Consider the following 20,917-nt stretch of genomic DNA (forward strand, 5'->3'; position numbering starts at 1 on the left):
TATGAATAACTGGCCTTTTGTTCTTGAATTATTGAGAATATTCCATAGAGAGAAATAGGCAGAGCAGAGTCCAGGGTAAGCCATGATTCCATGATAGACAAAATACATTTTGACTTTCAGCATATGCCCAAGCATAAAATATCAAGTTTATTACTAAGTTTACCGGCATTAGAACACTGGAGGGCTGACAGTGTATACTGCTTACCTTGCCTTGCTAAAGTTTTGGGCACTGCTGAGCATAAAGGAATAATTAAGAAACTGAACACAGTAAGTCTCAGTTCATATGTAATTCAACTGATAAAACAGTGATTACGCCACAGGAATCTGCAACTAAGTGTGGGGTTCACTTGCCTGTCCCATTTGGGGGTTACTGCTGGTGTCCCACAAAACTTTCTGTTAGGGCATTTCTTTTGGAGTCTTTTTATGTATAAAAGTGGGAAATGAGCTTATGTAATTAGATATGCTGATGATTACAACCTGCGTAACAATTATTTCAGTAAAAGTTACCAAAGTTCTTGAAGCTGGAGTACCAAAGAATGCACATTTGGTATAGTAATAGTGACCTAACTTTTAGTACCAGTAAATGTAATGTCATGTAATTTCTCAAAGCAGGTGTAAATTATGATCACAAAGTAAATGACAAAATCATAAAAAATGACACCATCATTAAAGATCTTGGGACATTAGTAAATATCAATTAAAACTTTCTCCATTGAATGCCTACCAGAGGGAGAAAGTAAAATTCTCCTGCCCATTTTATACTAAAGGATATTTGTAGTCATAACATGGAGATTGTAGAACTACTCTATACCTCAGTCTGACCAGTTGTAGAGTACTGTGTTACATTTTATAACATTTGAACCTGCCACAGTGCCACCTGGAAGAACTTGAAAAGGTACAATGATTAGAAATTTTGAACTATTCAGTAAGGTTTCAGGAACTGTTATTGTTTTCTCTTTTTTATAGCTGATTAAGAGACAACTTTTGTCTTGTGTGTAAGGCAGCATCTAATCATCAGTTTGAAACTATATGCCTGTAATGCACCAGTACTGACTCATGCAGTTTAATACTAAAAATAAATATTGCCAGAAAAAAACGTGAGCGAGATGCATTTACAGAATGCTTTCAAGATTATGGAATAAGCTTCTCTTAACAATTAGAAGATGTCAGTTGTTAACTTTCTTTATAAATAATTTTGATACCTAGATTAGAAGATTTTAACTTTGGTTATTGACGGTCATGTTTCGTGAAGGGCAGTAGGCTGTAAGTCTGATACTCTACTCTGTGAACATATGCATGCCACACAAATGCAAGACATAGCGAGAGGAGAGGTCACTGTTGGGTTATAGGGAAAATACTGTGATAGAAACCCAAAATAAGTTCTGGGTCACCACATTTAAGAGAGTCTGGTGATGTTACAATAACTGTAAAGTTAAAGGTGATGTGAGAATTTGAAGCTTCATGAAAACAATTTATGGAATTATTATAATTTTAAGTAGATGAGAAGGTCTTTAGTAAACTTACTGCAACTGAATCACTAAATGTTAAGAATGTGTACTCGTTAACAATCTAAACAAGGAAAAGAGTACATTTTCAAGTTCAGATTCATTTTTGTAAGGATACCAGAACTTCAACTCAAGCAGCGATGCAGTTAAGAACACAAATAAAAACAAAACAGAAAATAAATGTAACAGTAATCAAGTGCTGGAAAATGAAACCTTGAATGGAAACATATAATCAATTAATTGCTAAAATTAAAGTGATACATACCAGGTTAAATTTATGACTTCAGCGATAACTTAATACCTGATAGAGCGGGAGGTTTCCTCATCCTCTGTGGAGGCAGTGACAGTAGCATGGATAGAGTCAGCAGAAAGCAGGTACCAGCTACACACTGAGAACCTCAGAAAGCCCAACAGAAGAGGAGCATAAAGGCCTAGCTCAACAGTAAAGGAACCAAGAGTTTCTTGTGCTGCGGGGCACCCTATCTCATGCAGAGCTACATAAGCTAATAGCAAGATTTTAAAGACTATGTAAGACTGACTTGGCAGCCAGTGCAGAGTCTGCAAAACATGAAGTTAACTAGAAGTACCTGTAAGTAACAAAGCTGCAAAATTCTGAATTAGCTGCATTGGTCAAGCTAACTTTCCCCAGCCTCAGGTGCAGTAGTCAAGATGCAAAGATAACAGAGAGCAGGCATCACAACCACATTCTTCAGGTGGGAGAATGGGCTTGATGCAAGAGATGTTTCATAAGTGATTTGATAACAAAGGGCACTTAGTGTCCAAGTGTTAATCTGTCATTGGTAATCACAGTAAGATTTTTAAAACTTCTTCACAAGTACCTGCTTGTCGCATTTATAAATAATAGTTGTTTTTAAGGCTGGAGAGTTCAAGTCCTTTAAAGTGACTTGACTAGCTATGACAGTGGTTTTAGATGTGTTAAGATTCAGATGATTGGCAATTATCCAATTTTAGGTAAAGTCAAGTTCTTTGACTAGAGAAGATACTGTAGACAAATTGTCCTTAGGGAAGGAGAGGTAAAATTGTGCATCATCAGCATAACAGTTATACTGACGACGTTCATAGTTTCATTGACGAATACTAAGCTAACTGCCTTGAAGGGCCATTTTAAGCCTAGCCAATAGCCCAAGGTCAGACTCAAACCTTGTACCTCCTATCCATCAGATCAATGCATTAACCATTATGCCAAACGTTTACCTTCTAATAAACTCAGAGAATTGAAGCATGCATATGACAAACAACAAAGGACCTAAGGTTGAACCCTCTGGAGCTCCAGATGTAGCAGGATAGGATTTCAAGGAATTTATTCCAGGCCCTGTCTATTGACTACATCCTAAGAGTTAGGAGGTAAAGTGTTTGAAACCATTACCCATGACCCCACAATAAATTCACATACAGTCCAGCAAGAGTTTTGTGATGAACCTTGTCAGATGCAGAGATCAGTAAGGACCAGTGTAGATAATTCAGTACCAGTGTTAGGACCATCCTGGTGCTATGTATAGTGTGTTAACTAGATGGGATGGGTTATGAATACATTATTCTTTAAAAGTGAATCAAGATGTGAGTAGACAGCTTCCTCTGTAATCTTGCGTATAGAAAAAAAGTTAAAGATGGGGTAATAATTGTCTAGTTCATCAGAGTCTAAGTCATGCTTCTTCAGGACTGGGGTAGCCAGTGCCTCCTTAAATGCAGATGAAAGAACCCCACACACTTGATGAAAAAAAGATGATTTGGTAAATCACAGGATCGGGTACATGTAGAGTACATCTCAATAGGCAGGAGCCAGTCTTTTTTGGGAATGGGCCATTCCACAAGTAACAGATCTCATGCTTGAGATCAAACAGACCAAAATAATGAGCTGGAACTCAAGCCAAGTCTAATCCACAAACTCCATGTGAGTCCTGGAAACATCCATTGAGCTTATTGTGAAAGGCAGAACTTGAAGTAATGTCAACTTAGCCACATATCACTGAATAGCTATTTCACATTCTTCAGAAGAAAGTGTTTTGTGGGTAGAAAGACCAGATTGATTATACAGCTTGCCAAATGCACAAAATGTTCAGTGCAGTAAAAATCTGTGTAAACAGGCATAGTTGCTGTTTGTGAGAGATCTCTGCTTGATTAACAGCATAATGAACATCAGGCATAAGGTTGAGATCAAGGCAACCAGGGCATCTCCATTTGTGCTCAAGTATTCACCACTACCTCTTCAAAACATAGAGTTCTTTGTCGAACCATGGTTCCCATGTTTTAATGTGAATAGAGCATACAGAAGATACAATAAGTATATCCGGAGAGGAATGTACAGTTGTATTGTAAACTGCAAGGGCATCAAAAGGAAGTGGTAGAAGGCTGGGGAAAACTGATCTCTAGTTATAAAACGCAAATGGGCAGGCACGGTACTGCAGCGATTAGCATTGCCGCCTCACAGAAAGAAGTTCTCTAGTTCAGTTCTCGGCTGGGGTGCTTTCTGTATGGAGTCTGCATGTCCTCCGTGTGGTTGCGTGGGATTCCTCTTGGTGCTCCAGTTTCCTTCCACACCCCAAAGACATGTTGTAGGTGGATTGGACACTCTAAGTTGGCCCTAGGTGTGAATATGTGCATGTGCGTGCCTTCTGTGGAAGGTTGGGTGCTAGGCTGGCAACTTGACAGCATAAAATTCCACTGCCAGTTATTCTGTGGACTGTTGTTCCACTGTGGTGACCCCCTAAAGGAAAAGCCAAAAGGAGAAGAAGAAGTTATAAAACACAAATACGTGCCTCCCACTTCTTCATGAGTAGGGGGCTTGTAACTGTGTAGAATAACTGCAAATTGAACAAGATGGTTGTCTGGTGATGAGACAGGTTCCATCACCACATCAGGTGTAAATGCACCAAAATGGAACACCAAATACAGAAAATTTTCTGTGTAGCAAAGATAGTCTCCTGAGCAAAGCCTTTCATAATAGAATACAGTAGGATAGAATTCCAATGGTAAAGTCATGGAGCCGCTCTTGACCCAGATGTTGAAGTCACCCAGAATGTTTTGGACAGCAAAACCACCCAGAGAGTAAGTCCATGAAATCTTGAAGGAATGTCCCCACGTTGCTGGACAGATAGCAAATGAAGGGGAACACATAGCTTGTTCCTGTGCCCATAACAGACAAAAAGGAGTTGTTAGCTTTAGACTTTACTTTGGTCAATTTCAGGAGAGAGAGAGAGGGAGAGAGAAAGAAGTCAGTGCAGTCCCACCCCTGAACTTGCCATTTCTTTGACGCTGCACCACAGAAAATCAAGGGGACACTGCATCTCACAAATAAAGTTCTAAATTTTCTGTTCAACTGTTTGTATATTAAAAGTAAGGACATTGTCTCAGCAAAGCTGAAATGATATTGGGTTTGTTACAGATGGAACCTGTATTTGAAAAGAACATCCACTTAGGGTCTAGCATTATTCATGTCCTGTATACTTGTCTGTTAAAAGCTATTAGCTCCTTGGATATGTTGTTATAGATTGTCAGCTTTTACGCCAGGGCAGTGCTTGGTCATTTAATGTCTAATAGAATAAGAGAGACCAAATTGGCCCTGTTAAGTAAAACATGGTCAGCAGTATTATAATCAATAAAACTTAAGACAGCAGCAATAAAACAACTTCTACAACTCTGTGATACATTCCAAAATCACCCAACCAGTAAAACAACACAAACTGAAAATCATACGCAACCTACAAAAATTCAACAAAGATGTATTCATTGACTGTCTGAAAGCTACTGACTGGACTATCCTAAAAAGACTCCCCCTTAAGGAAGCAGTGAACATTTCAATAAGACCTTCCTAAATACTCTTAATTTACTAGCCCCACAATGAACCAAAAGAATTAAGCATAACCATGCCCCATGGCTCACCAAATCTTGCAGAAGCCTAATGAAAGAGAAAGCTTGGTCAACGTGGCTAAAGAACAAAAATGACACTAATCTACACATATTTAGACAACTCCAGAATCAGACAAAATGACAAATATCCTGTGACAAAAAAATATACTACACCCACATTCAAAACTATCATAAAAACAACCGTAAGAAATTCTGGTCCTCCATATCATCACTTCTCAACCCTGGAAAACAAGAAAATCCAAACCCATACCTAGACACATCACCCCATCAGATAGCCATCAAATTCAATACTTACTTTATAGAATCAATATCCAACCAAAGTCTAGACCCAACACATAAACCACAAATAACTACCCCAAATAAAATACCCAACAATAACCGTTACACACCCCCCACAACACACTCACATAACCAACACCGAATCACCCCCCTCACCTTTTTAACTTTCAACCCACTCTTCTATCACTACTAGTTAAAAAACTACTACAACTCAAACCCTGCTCTACTTCAGCAGACAGTTTCCCTCCAGAATACCTACATTTTTTGACAGATGCAATTGCATTCCCATTTAATTAATAGATCCATAGCTGAATCACATGCCTGCTCCTTATGGAAAATGCCACGTTATCGCCATTCTTAAAGGAGACAACTCCAGTGAAGTAACAAACTTCTGTCCCATCGCAATCCTGTCCTCCCGCTCCAAAATTCTAGAAAAATGCATACACCTCTAACTACTTCATCACATCACACTTAATAATGTTCTCACTCCCATACAACATAGCTTTAGACCTGCCGACAGCACCTCAACAGCTCTACCATCTTTTAGAAACACTGTCAACAAAGCCCATGACACCGGTAAACTATTATCTGCATTACCCCTAGACTTGTCAAAAGCATTCAGTTTGGTCTCTCACTCTAAGCTCCTGATCAACTTTCCAGTATTCGTCTATCTGCCCCCTCACTTCATTGGCTCTTTAGCTATCTGACATACAGCAAGCAGTAAAATGGCAACACTTTATCTCCTGTTATTTCATCACCCCCACAAGTGTGCCAAAAGGCTCCACCCTTGGACCACTTTTATTTAATGTCTTTATCAACTATTTATGCTTCCTCCTCCTACTCTGTTACTTCATGTTGCTTTTTCTGCTACTTGTTCTCTAAAGTGTTCAATTGCATATTTTCTGCTGCATTTAGTACTGCTTGTTTTTATCCTGTTTACATTTTGTTATTCTAAGCCTCTTAGTTTTGGTTTACGCACTTGAGCTTTAGGCCTACCCCTTAGCTTTCCCTGGTCTCTCTCCCTCAGATTCAGACAAATATGGATGGAAAATTTCCTATGGTTTCTCCTGCTAGCCTGGTTGATGTGGGCATCCTGAGACAGTGTAGCAACTGCCTCATCTACACGGACAACCATCTACTACTACCACCTAGGAACACAATTTGTGAGAGATGCAATTACATTAAGAACCTAGAGTCTGTGCTGTCTCCCTCACAAGCCAGTATTTCTGGCACTGAGAAAGTTGTCAACACAGTCACTACACCTCAAACTACCACCCTCAACTACAAAACACACACCTACGTATGTTGAGGTTCTCAACAACAAACCCAAAGGAGACATCAGAGGCAAAAACACACACAAACTCCACAACCATCTATACCACATACCACACATAGTCCACACATCTGTGTCTCGCATCCACTAAGGCATAACCATAAACCCAACATATTAGTCATAGGAAACTCCATTGTGAGACACACAGATGTGCCTCTCACCATGCTGGATAAGGAAGAAGTCACGGTTAGTTGTTTGTCAGGTGCCAGAATCTGCCATATCATACATGCACTCAAGTCTCTCAACAACAGGTACTGTTATGTCTCTGTCATAGTCCATGTTGACTGTATGAAGAAAGACTTGATTGAGCTCACTGAATGTGTGTCCCAGACAGGTATGTCCCTAGCCTTAAGCAGCATTCTACCATCACCCAGAATGATGTCTCAATACAAACCGAAAATGATTGACTTTAACAGCTGGCTTAGTTTCTGGTGTCATTCCAGGGGGATCCAGTACCTGGCATCCTGGGAAGATATGATCAACTGACTACAATGCTTTGCTAAAGATGGCCTGCATCTGTCTCACTTGGGCTTCAGGCTTCTGGCAAAGGCCCTTGCCTCCACATAGTGCCTTTTTTAGGAAAAGTCCAGAGGTCGATAAAACCAACATAAAAATTCCAACAAAACGCAAATTAAAGGGCATGCTGCTAAATGCTAGGAGTCTTAACATGACACTGCACTCATTGCAAGCATTTTTAAACCTGGAAGATGCTGACATTTGTGCAGTCACAGAAACCTGGTACAAAGCTGCAGAGAGCACTCCAGCCTTACCTGGTTACTCATCCTGTCATACATTCAGACCCCAAACTGTGGGCAGCAAAGTCAAAGGAGTTGAGTTTCAATATATATTAAAGACACACACACATACATACGCACATACACACACACACACACACACACACACACACACACACACACACACACACACACACACACACACACACACACACACACACACACACACACACACCTCCAGGCTGGTGAAACAGTATGACGCACAGGAGACACTCCAGGTGCAGTTAACCATTGACAAGACCTCTATTCAAGTCATAGCTAGCTACAGGCCCCCAAATTTGACTCAAGATGCCCACTCCACCTATCTGGACCTCTTCGAATCTATCAAGATTCAACCCTTTACCCTGATCCTGGGTGACTTTAACTACCCAACCATAGATTGGAAAAACTATTCATGCCAGAACACAAATGCCCAGAGATTCCTCGATTTTATCACTGCAAATGCATTGGAACAGCTAGTCAGTACCCCCACAAGAGGTGATAATGTCTTGGATTTGATATTAACCAACATGAGTAACCACTGCAGCACCCCTATAGTATCACCCCCCCCCCCAGCTAGTGTCAAACCAAAAAACTTCTCCAAAGCTGATTGCAGCCTCCTGAGGGATGGTATGAACAGCTTCACAGCCCCCTCCCCCTCTGTAGGAACTGACACCAATGTCCAAATCTACAACAAAGTACTATACGAGCATTTATATAGATGCATGGAATCAGGAATACCTGACTGGACAAAATCTTCCTCCACAAGGAAGAGTAAACCTGCCTGGTGGACATCTGCAATAAATAAACTATATAACAAAGGAAAGAATTTGCTGTCCAGGACCAAGAAGGAGCAGCTGCCCAATTGGAAGCAATCTCTCCTTAGCCTGAACAAGCAAACAAGAGCACTAGTGAAATCCCCTAAAGCCAACTTCGAGTCCAAATCTGCCACATCTACTAGAGATAGTCATAAGGCCTTCTTCACATATGTCCGCAGTCTCAAAGGAAGCACCCAGATCTGTTCATAAATGGTGGTCAAGGACACCACATACACAAATGCTGTAGATATAGCCAGCCTACAGGCTGACAGATTCAGTGAAAACTTCACTCTCTGTCCCCCTCATCAGTTAATCAGGACATCCCCAGTACCTGCCCCCCACCCCTTTTCTCCAGGAAACAGGTAATCACTGCCCTGTCAAAGGCAAAAAATACAGCCTCCATGGGACCCGACAACATCCCAGGCTGCATCCTACATGAACTCAGCCACATGAACTTGCAGCACCATTAGGCACCCTAGTCAGTCAAAGTCTTGAGTACCAGCTTTGTCCCAGCTGAGTGGAGGATAGCCACTGTCATCCCATTACGCAAAGGTGGAGTATCCACTGATCTGGGAAATTATAGATCAATCAGCCTAACTAGCCTGATCTGCAAGGCCATGGAATGGATTGTCATGGACCTCATTAACAGGGACATTGGCAACCTCCAAACACTTGACCCCACACAGTTTGGCTTTGTCAAGGGGAGGTCATTTCTGTTAAATCTGGTTGACTTCTTTGAGACAGTCACCAAAGCCATGGATGAGGGGAAGATGGTACACACTACCTACCTTGACAAACCTTTAATACTATTCCCCACACGGGCATAATAGATAAACCCTCGCAACTAGGCATCAATCCATATGTTACCAGATGGGTAGCAAAGTGGCTTACTGATAGAACCCACCTAGTCAAAATAGGGGAAACCACCTCAAGCAGTAGACCAGTAAGGAACAGCATACCCCAGGGATCGGCCTTGGGGCCTCTGTTAGCCAGGATGTTCTTCTCTGAGGTGCAGGCCAAAACCAGTGGGCTATGGTTGACCAAGTTTGCAGATGACTGCAAGCAGGGCATGGTCATCAATTCCCCAAGTGATGTGGACGTCCTCCAAGAGGGTCTCACTCAAACAAATGACTGGTGCCAGAAACATGGCCTCAAGCTGAATGCCAAAAAATGCATCATCATTCCCTTTGGGGAGAGTGAAGTCTCCACATATTATCACATTAATAACGTCCTAAGCATGCAATCAGTCGTGAAGGATTTGGGCACCCAGGTTGATAACCTGACTTTTGACCACCATGTTGCTTCCATTGTACGGAAAGCTTTCTACATGGCCTACCTCATAAGTGAGGGTATCTCATCCAGGGACAAGGAGGTCGTAACATCCCTGTATTATTGAGTACAACACCTCCTTCGGCATGTACCTTGCAAAGTACATGCAGCAACTGGAGAGACCACAGAGGTTCTTCACCAGGAAAATCCAGAATCTCAAACATCTACCCTGCACAGATAGGCTAAAAGCCCTGTCTCTCTTGTCAGTTTCAAACAGACTCCTCAGAGGTGACCTCTGTCTGGCATACAAAGCAATCTCAGACCCCGCCTTGATGGGACTGCTACATATCCACAAGTCAAGCTCCACTCGAGTAACCCACACAAGCGACCTCAAACTGGTCTGTGACATCAGTAAGACTTGTTGGCAGGACAGATTTGTGTCCCAGAGACTCCCCCATCTGTGGAACAGACTCCCTCTCCACATCAAGCAGAGCACCTCATTATCCCTTTTTAAGCACAACCTGGATAACTGGATAGGAAACAGAAAATATACCCCTTGGGATTCCACCTGTGTCCCCTGCTGTACAGGGGCTTTGGGTGCTGACTTGTCTAAACATGGGCTAAACTCTTGGCTAGGCCTATAAGGACCTCAGGGCCAATAGCCTAGTAACTTCCTATGAACCTATGAACTGCCTTCATACTGCCTTCGGTGAAGGTACTCTAATACAATACGTAGATGACTCCACAGTCATCTGTTAATCAGACACTCTAAATCACCCACAACATATAACACAACAAACCTTCTCATCCAAAGAAGCCTGGCTCACTAACGCTCAATCCTATTGAACTTTAGAAAAACAAAACTTGTCCTTTTCTCCAACAAACCACACTCTTCCAATACAACACATTTCAAAATCTTTTCTGCAAACAACACAGAAACTGAATTGGATCAACATATCAAATTATTAGGAGTAATAATTGATAACAACCTCAAATTCGACATCCACGTACAAAGTCGCCTAAAAAAAAAACAACTAAAAACTAGGCATCCTATACAGGAACAAAACTTTCCTCACCACACATACCAAAATTACACTGGCCAAAACCTACATCTTGCCCTCACTATTATACAGAGCTACAATCTTCACAAATTTACAGACTTCTCAGCAAAAACAACTTGAAAGCTGCTACAGTACAATTGCCAAGTTTGACACAAATTCAGCCCACCTAACACATCATTGTAAAGACTTACTTTCTCTCTGCTGGCTTGAACTCCCCCTCCAACTTCAGTGCATAAAACGTATTACACTACACATCATCATCCATAAACCCCTCACTTGTCATGCCCTCAGCCGATTAATTGACTCTTATGTACCAAATAGATATCTTAGATCTACACCAAAACACCTCACAACCCAAAAAATGTCCAGGTATAAGCCTCTGTTCTCGCTCTGTTGCAAAATTATGGAATGCCCTTCCCTCAGCTATCAAAACTGACACAAACCTACACTCATTCAAATGCTCCTTAAAAGAATACTTAACCAAATCATCGATCTACTCCCGTAATAGTTCAGGCTGAAGCAGTCCTACATCTCTCTTTCTCTTATCCCTTCCTACCCATATAGCTTCCGCTCTATTTGTCTCTTTACCTCCACTATCTTATTTCTACTTTCTTCTCTCACTACTCCTTACCGCTCTCACTAATTCAGTTATGATCTTATATCCTTCCCCTCCTCTCTACAGATAGCAGACTATAGATACGTTACCACTCCACCCTTTAGCATATCCTGCTGTTAATCTTTCTATGTGATAAAGTCATGTTTCTCCTAAAATATTGTGTCAAATATGGCTTACTAAGGATACCAAATCCCTCCTCAAATCCAGTGACAAATCCTCAGACCATTGGCACACTGTCAAGTCCCAAGTGCAAAACAAAAATATCAGGAACTTCGGAATAAAGCTAAAAAACTAGTCAAACTTGACAAAATTAGCTACGGCTCCAGCCTACAAATAAAGCATCAACACCACCCTCAAAAGTTCTGGGCAGCCATTAACAAAATACTCCTACCAGACAAAAGTGGTACTCCCTCCCCTACCTTAGAAAACAATTCAGTGAGCATAGTAATACAATTTAACAAATTCTTTACCGAAACCATTTAACCCTAGCTAACAAACAGAACAATGAAAACAACCCATTCCTTAGAACCCTGCACAACACATACCAACAATAACTCATTTCAATTCCAGCTCTACGGATAGGATAAGAAAATACCTCATAAAACTTAAGTCAGCAATATTGGCATCAGACAAATTACCAGGAGAATTCCTGCAAATAGCTGCCTTAGCTGTTGCTTACCCAATATCCATTCTCATTAACAGATCCCTGTCAGAAGCCATGGTGCCCAAAATTTGGAAAATATCACATATAATCTTATTCCAAAAGAGAGGTAATTCTATGGAACTTACCAACTACCGCCCAATAGCTATACTATCCCCCTATAGCAAAAATGCTGGAGGGATGCACACATTCCCAAATTATGGACTACTTGCATACCCATAAATTCCTGTTGAACACTCATCATGGCTTTCAACCCTTTCATAGTAGCACTACTGCCCCAATGTCCTTCACCAATATAGTAAACATCCATAGAAACAATGGTAAATTTGTATTTGCTACCTTTCTTGACCTATTGTAGGATATCAGACATGGTATACTTATCAAAGCGCTGTCTGATCTAGGACTTAGTAAATCCTACCTAGCCTGGTTCCAAAGCTATCTAGCCAGCCGTCAGCAAGCAGTATTGTGGCAGCAAGAACTCTCACTCCTTCTACCAGTCACTGGAGTACACCAAGGTTCCATACTAGGCCCACTACTTTTCACCCTCTATATTAACAACCTCTACACGTCTACTCCCAATGCATCTGTCATACAGTATGCAGATGATTCTACACCAATCTGTGCAGCTTCTTCATTACATGAACTCCACACACTAACACAAGAATAATTCCTTTCAGTTGAAGCATGGCTGTCCAAAGTCCAACTTATTCTTAACCCTACTAAAACTAAACTTCTGCTCTTTAAACCTACTAGATCCACCTCATTAACCACCACCTTTAATGTCATGCCCAGTAACAAAACTATTATCTCTCCCATAGAACACACCAAACTTCTTGGAGTAGAGATTGATAGTAACTTGAGATTTGATATTCATATCTGGCAAACTATCAAGAAAGTACATAAAAAACTAGGTACCCTCTATAGAAATAGATGGGTCTACTTTGCTTCATTGAATCTCATTTCACCCCAACCATTTCGCTGAAAACTCAAATTACTGAAAACTCATTTCACTGAACTGTAGTTAGTATATATGGCACTGTGTAGAGTACTGTAAGGCAAGTAAAAGATCCTGGAATTAGTATATATAGTTAGGGGGTGTGTGGGGGTCACAATCCTCCACTTAGTTTGCTTGCATATTGTCTTCTGGAGAGAGTTAGTCATTGGTATTTGAAACTATGCATGTCTACTGTTTAAAATGTATTGTTTTGAAGTTTTTGGTAAAATACAATATAAAACAAACAAGGTGGGGGCTACACCTCTCACAACCCCCAACATTACAGTTTTAAAATAGGTCATCAGAAAAAAATCATTAAAGAATTGAAAAAGAAAAAAAGTTGGTAAAGAGGAAGAGAAAGTATTAAACAGAGGGGTAGAAATAGAGGGGTGGAAAGTACTGTTTAGGAGAGTCTAGAGAGTAGAATGAAGCAGTTATGAGAAGGGTGGTAGAGAGTATAGTAGCAAAGGAAAGACACAAGATCAGGTTTAGATATAGTAATGCTCAGTGGCACAGCTAAGGTATCACAGGGCTGGTGTTTGTGGAAGTTATACTAAAAGAGGAGAATTGTTATAGTTTAACACCTGGGCGAGAGAAGGTTAGGTAGGGTGATGACAGGTACAGTTGGGAGAGAGTGCAAGGTAGATCTTAAGTTCTCTTTTGAAATGAATGGAAGATTGGCTAGAATGTATACTGGCAGGGAGTTTATTCCAAGTTTGAGATATAGAGCATTTATAAAGTAATCTGCCTATTGTTTTGTTAGGCCAGTAGATGTCAAAGTAGCAGTTGGTCAGTGCTGCGAAGAGACCGTGAAGGTTTGTATGGGGATAGAAGGGTAGACAGGGAGAGGACAGTCTGCAGGTTTGTAGAGTAGAGATTGTGTCATCTGTAGCTGGGAAAGTTGGAGTAGTTTACTGAAATCAAGCCATTGTAGTTAAGGGCAAGCAGTGATGGGATTTGTAAGGGAAGTTACTGGCAAATCTGGCTATCTGGTTGTAAGTTCATTCAAGTTTGGTTAAAAGATTTGTTCGGAGGTGGATAAGTATATAGGGGAAGCATAAAGTAGGCAGGGGAGAAGGTAAGCTTGAGCTAGTGAAGTCCTTGAGGTGATGGATAAGAATTTTTTGTTTGTGTAGAAAAGACTGAATTTTTGATTAATCTTTTTGATAGATCTTTGGATATGAAGGCCAAATTTCAGTTGATCATCAGTTGTAACTCCTAGAAGTTTGATATGGGAGTCAGCATGGATGATGGTGTTGTCTAGTAAAGAGAGACTGAAAGATGTTTTTAGGTTAGACATGGAGTTTGGAAGGAAAAGAAGTTGTTTAGTTTTCTTTGGGTTAAGGATGAGTTGGTTATTAGTTAACCAGTGTTCAGTGGTGTTGCAAGCAGTCTATGCGAGAGAGTGAAGGTTGGTAGGGTTACCAGAAAGGGCAGTACGAGTAGAATCATCGGCATACTAGATCAGAGATGAGGTGTAGCAGGTAGAGTGTAGATTATTAGTAAACATATTAAAGAGGAGGGGGCCTAGAATGGATCCTTGGGATACACGAGTTTGGATAGGTAAGAAAGGAGAGCAGTGCGCGTCTGTTAAGATAATTAGTAAACCAGAGAATAGAGGAAGTAGATAGATTGAGTTCAGTTAGTTTACTAAGAAGCTTAGGGTGGAAGATGGTGTCAAATGCCTTGGAGAGGTCGAGGAATAGGCATGACACCAGTTTGCATAATCTTTGTGCTTTAGAATTTTTGGTAATAGACAAAGTATGTCAATTCTCTCTTTTTTTTAATTTTGCCTTCATGTTATTCAGATTTATATAGTGGATGATTTGCTGACTGCCTCTGACCATTCGAGACATAGGATCCAGTTCAGGGGTGAATTTCTTATTACCCATCCATTGGTCCAAGTTGCGCTTAAATAGGAATTGGGAGGAATTCACATGGATGGGAAAGCCTGTACTAGAGACTGGGAATTCTCTGAGAAGCATATCTGTCTTTTCAACGTGTCCTATTTTTGTAGCAAGCAAAATTTTGGTCTGCAAAAGGTTCATCAAAACAGATTCCGGGGATGGCTCGCATGTCTCAGAAGTCTTTATGATACCAAGTAAAGAGCCAGGGCTTTGAAGCAATCAGTGTAGAACATTGTGTTTACTCCCTGTATTCTTTTTGTAAGGAACCTTTGTGGACATTCCAGTTGCTGCATGTGTCTGGTCGGGTACATACCAGAGGGGTCATTATACTTTGCGATGGGTCTGATAAGGGTCGAGTACAGTAGTATGATGACCTCTGTGGGCCTAGATGCTATGCCCTTGCTTATGAGTTGAGCAACATAGAAGGATTTTCTTACTGCTTTGGACACATGTTGGTCAAAGGCTAGGTTACTATATACATGTTCCCAAATCCCTGACTAGTGAATCTACACTTAAGGGTGTTTTATTGATGATGTAGTTACCTGGGGTGACAGACTTTTCAAAAGGTACTATAATGCATTTCTTGGTATTGAGTTTTAAGCCATGGCTTTGACACCAAGCGTTTGTCTGTATTAGACCTTCCTGAAGGGTGTTCTCGTGTTGGGGGGGGGGGGGGTTCAGTGACTACTCCCAATTTGCAATCATCTGTGAACTTGGTTAACCAGAGACCTTTGACATCAGCTTTGACATCTGAGAAGTTGATAACAGAGGAGTAGGCCAAGCACATATTCTGGGGACTCCACTGGTGACTGCCCTCTTTGTGGAGGTGGTCTTACCTTTTCTAACCTCCTGGGTCCTATCAGAGAGCCAGCTAGCTTTCTAGCTTGTTATAAAGTGGTTTATACTTAGTACCTTAAGTTTGTTGACAGTGCTGAGTGTGGGGTATTGTATCAAATGCTTCAGCTAGATTTAGATAGGCAAAATGTACAGTTCCCCCCTCCATCCATTGCCTTAATGACCCTTTCAAAGAAATCCATCAGATTCAGTAAGCATGACCTTTTTTTGACTTGTGTTGTCCTAAATGACAATAAAGTTTATTTGAATCTTTGAATTTGCATTGAAAAAACATGTTTATACTACATAAAACTTATTTACAGAATATTTACTTAACCTATAAGCTGTACTAACAAGTCTCTGAATGTGCAGTAACTTACAGTAATGCTTTTTACTACATTTTTTTGTTTTAATAAAAAGTAAGACCTCTATGTGTACTTCAAAAGTCATGATCTCTTCATGACCATTGACACCTTAACTTTCTTTTCCATGTGGTTCACAGTACCTTGTAGGTGTCAAATATGACAAGCATTTTGGATTCTGTAAAGACTTCCCTTTATGTTTTATATCAAAAATAAGCATATTTAGCCAAAATAAATGCAGCAACGTATGTGTTTTTCAACATTGTCAGACACATTTAACAAGTGGATTTTAAATTGGGTTGTGTGTATGACGAAAAAGTACATTTTGTGTAAACATTAAAAGAAAAAGCAATCACAAGAAGAAGACTGCATGCACTTAAATCAAATCATGGTGCATGTATTAAGACAGACCTTGCTGGCAATTTAAAATACAGAAATGTATGACAGTAAACATGAATACGCTTTCTACTCTGTCTGCTCTTTAAATAAAGTCAGAAAATATATCCCTGGGATCCCACCTGTGTCCTTGCTGGACAGGGAAAACAGGTGCTGACTTTGTGGGAACATGGGTTAAATTCTTGGCTAGGCTTATAAGGGCATCCAGGCCAATAGCCTAGTATTGTCCTATGAACCTATGTGTACCATGTTATATGATTATGGGTTTGCTAATATTTTATATGTCTTTTGTTAAAGTGATTGTAAAGGCAGTAAATGTGTAATTTTTATTTATAGCTTTTTTATCATGATGTCAGCCAAGTTCCTATGTAATCATGCTCCAGTGTACCTTTATAATGAGCCATTCAGCATGCTGTTTGTCAAGCAGTCTCCCTATATGCAAGAAACCTAAATCTGAGTTCCATGCTACAGCCAAACTGCCCCTTGTGGATATAAGTTAAGTCCTGCCAACTCACAGTTCTGCAGTATTTTTATTCAACATTTGATTCTTCATGTAGAAAACACAAGCCTAACAGAGCAAGTCCAGTGTCCTATAATGACTAAAATGGGCATTTTCCATAGGTCCATTAATACTTGTTTAGACTAAAGACAATAAAACAGTAGTATTTACCAGTTATTGGAAGTCTATGCTGTATCAGACCTCTGCGTTTTTTTTTTTAAAGTAGAGCTTGGTGTTTTTGCACTGTATTGTGTGTTTTCATGATACTTGTATTCTATCATGAGAAGAACGACACAGTATATGTAGATAAAATAGATATAATTTATAATGGCTATTGTTAATTACGGGTTTCAAGACTTAATTAAATTCTGGATAGAAAATGCATTTTAGCCACTGGGATTTGCAACTCATACTTAAGTCTGAGTTCTTTGTATTGCAGAATTATCACTGTAATGCTTCATTCTCGAGGGCTGTTCAGGGATTGTTCAAGGCTTTATATAGTTCCTGATTCACCTGTGAATTGGGTTGCTTCTATCCATGTATTATCTAAACAGGATGATTTTTGTAAAGTGGAAATGCTGTCATTTCAAAGAGGATATATTTGTGCCCACTAAAGGAAGGTTAAATTTACTGTGTACATTACATTATTTGCAGTAATAATCATGTATTTGTATAGTTTCTATTAAAAAAAAAAAAAAAACCTGAGAATTTGCCAAAGGTGGTTAACCAGGTGAGTTTAAACAAGATAAAATGTGTTGCATCCATTTTCAAATGCTTGCAGTCTTCATTTTAGACCACAATGCAGAGTGCTTTATCCTGAGATTAGGCATTGTGGCGGAAGCTAAACTGCCTTTTTTAGCGGTGCCAGAATACAACCTTCTTTTCTTCCATGCTAACAAGCCTGCTCTACCACCACAGCCCACTCTAAGTAATTAAATCAATCCTTTCTACTTACCGTATTCTCCTCTAGTGATGGTACTAGATCTGATTATATGCTTCATGCATATTCAAAGTCTGGTACTGACAGCTCTTTAATGAGCTCTCACTCAATCAGCAGGAACAATGTTCATCTTGTTCTTTTTTTCCTCAGACATTAGAGCTAGGAACAGTCAGTGGAAAAAAATGAAACATGCAGCATTCATCTGAAAATATATTGTACTTTGAAAAGTGTCTGAGCCAAGGAAGTTGCATTCTGCCCTCTTGAAAGTCTGATGGGCAAATTGGATTACTAGTATTGGATTAAATAGCAAATGGTTAGAAGAGAAATGAGAAACGCTTGCTGTGATCACAGGCTTTAATATATTTTGTTACTCACTAAAGCTTCCAGGGTCTTTAACTAGTTATTAAAGTCAGGATTAATTTGTAATGATCTTAGTGTCGTTAAAAGCTGTTTTCATCTAAAACAAAGGCTCCATATGTGGATTACTGAAAAATGCATACAAGCAGATTGTTTTTGTTTTCTGTGCTTTGTGTATTGTTTTAACATGTACTCAAATAGGTTAGGATGCCACACTGCACTTTTCTAAAATGAAGTATACTAATTTTGTTTTTTTTAATTGCTTTCTTTTTGCCTCTGTCCCTAATATGTTTTGTATGCACTTTAAGGTTCATCATTTATAATGTCAAGCAGTTTCATCCCCCCTCCATACACACACACACACACACACACACACACTAAAAGTTTGCTGGGCTCTTTTTACAATGAGAGTGACATCAACACTGTGTGAATTAAAAAAAAAATTCATAATAGTGTTTACACATTTAAAAGCAAAAATAAACGAAAACTGTGCATACCAATTTGTCTCTAATATTTTAAAGCTTTCTTTCTTGTTGAAAAATATGCACTGTATAGCCTTCAATACATTATTGCTGGATACAGGTTATTATCCTGAGCAGAAAGGGTTGTGCCAGCATATATCTGGCCGTATTCCAGTCAGCTTTTCCTTCTTTCTTCTTTCTTCTTTTGTTAGTGTTCAAGGATTTATGCCTGAATCTCTCTCTCTCTTTCTCTGTCTGTCTCTCACATGACCAGTGTCAGGGTGTCACATGGCTCGACTTGAACCTAACTCCTGCTGACCTACAAGCGGGATTATATTTAACTGTAACTAGAAGTTTTCATTTCCTTATATGAAAATATGCCTTGAAAAGCCACATACTTGAAATTTTGATAAATAGCAGTCCTTTATATTTGTTTTTATTTCCATTTTGTCAGCTCATTTTTATTTTTTACTTCTTTTTTAGCAATATGCTTCCATATTTATCAGAAGTCTTCCTTTTCAAATATGTGGAACTGCTTTAAGAATTTAAACTTCAATTTACAGCATGAACTTAAGCTTCCATGAATGTTTTTATTAATCTGTTTTTACACAAGTGATTCCTTCCTGCTTTTTTGCTGTGACAAATAGCTACAAAGCCACAGTTTGTCAAATGTTATGCTTATTTGTTTCTAAATTAGTTAGTAATCCATTGTCACCTGTTAACTTCAACTACAGGTAACCCCAAAAGAAGCATTACAGTATCTTCACATTGCAGCAGGTGTGCCTGCTAGGCATTCTTGAGTATATAGAAATAGCATATTGATTTGAATTTTTGTATGGCTGGTATGAACATCACATCTACATTGTGACCACATAGATTAAAAGTACTTGACCTCTGACCATGTCAAAAAAGAAGATACTCATTCAGGGCATACTGTATCTTGGATAGTAGAATAAAAAGGTTTTGACATATGCTTTGATGTGCGCATCAACGGAATGCTTGCTTCTCCTGACAGATGAGCCTGCAGTGTGCTATTGCACTTATAAAATGGTCTTACAGGTGATTTTTGTCATCTTATTACATGTGCGGTGTAATTTATACATGCTTAATATATCATTGCAGCTGACTGTGTCAAATAGGACATCAGTGTGTTTTTTCCCTCCCCTTTTCCTTTCTTGCATCATAATGGCATTTCTTGTAGGTAATCATTGGCGTGTTCAGCTAAATAAAAGACATCTTTACAACATAGTTATTTAACTTGATTTTCAGATGTGTCAGTAAATGTGAACTAACATATCAGTATGAATATCCATCTAATTAATCATTTTCTTGTTATAGGAAAGAACGTAGAAGAGGAAGAGACACTAATGCAAGAATGGTTCATGCTGGTTAACAAGAGAAATGCCTTGATAAGAAGAATGAACCAGCTGTCACTTTTGTAAGTATGACTGACAACACAAACATTTACATAGCTGTTCACAGTAATAATGTTATGTTTTATAGGTTATTGCCAAACTGAGCTTTTTGTGGTTGTGGCATTTCTAGTAGCAGAACTACTTTATTTAAAAATGTTAGCAAATAAGTTATAGTTGGTGCATTAGTTCACTGTTTTGTATATTTTTATAGTAAATATTATAAAACATAGTTAAAGAAATTATCATTTGTTTGCAAACATTAATTTTTTTTTAGAAAAGTGAATTTGGGTGGGCTTATAAAGGCATTTCCTTTCATGTGCACTTGTGTTGATTACTGCTATCTACATATTTCCTTTATAGTACATTACTTTGAAGAGCTGTAAAATCATTTTGTGTGTGTGTGTTTAACTCGTTTACTTAAAGGTTTTAGTCTGCTGTTTTAATTGTTTATTTCTGTTAACCAGTGAAACAGCACGTTCTTCTTTTGAATTGGACTTTGTTTTTAAAACCAGAATATGGCATCTGATTTATGGAGTAGCAGCTTAACAA

At 39.3% G+C, this 20,917-nt stretch overlaps 1 protein-coding gene across 4 annotated transcripts in view; it reads left to right on the forward strand.

The window, feature by feature from the left end:
- Positions 1-20,917, forward strand: part of EHBP1 (EH domain binding protein 1) — a 3,513,379-nt gene that overhangs the window by 3,311,770 nt on the left and 180,692 nt on the right. For all 4 annotated transcript variants that reach the window (XM_044055510.1, XM_044055511.1, XM_044055512.1 and 1 more), the window contains one exon: positions 20,292-20,391. In XM_044055510.1, the coding sequence (XP_043911445.1) occupies positions 20,292-20,391 (100 nt within the window). The remainder of the gene's footprint in view (positions 1-20,291; positions 20,392-20,917) is intronic.

Source organism: Protopterus annectens, chromosome 1.part2, assembly GCF_019279795.1.
Source record: "Protopterus annectens isolate FY-2018-M chromosome 1.part2, PAN1.0, whole genome shotgun sequence".
NCBI lineage: Eukaryota > Metazoa > Chordata > Ceratodontiformes > Protopteridae > Protopterus > Protopterus annectens.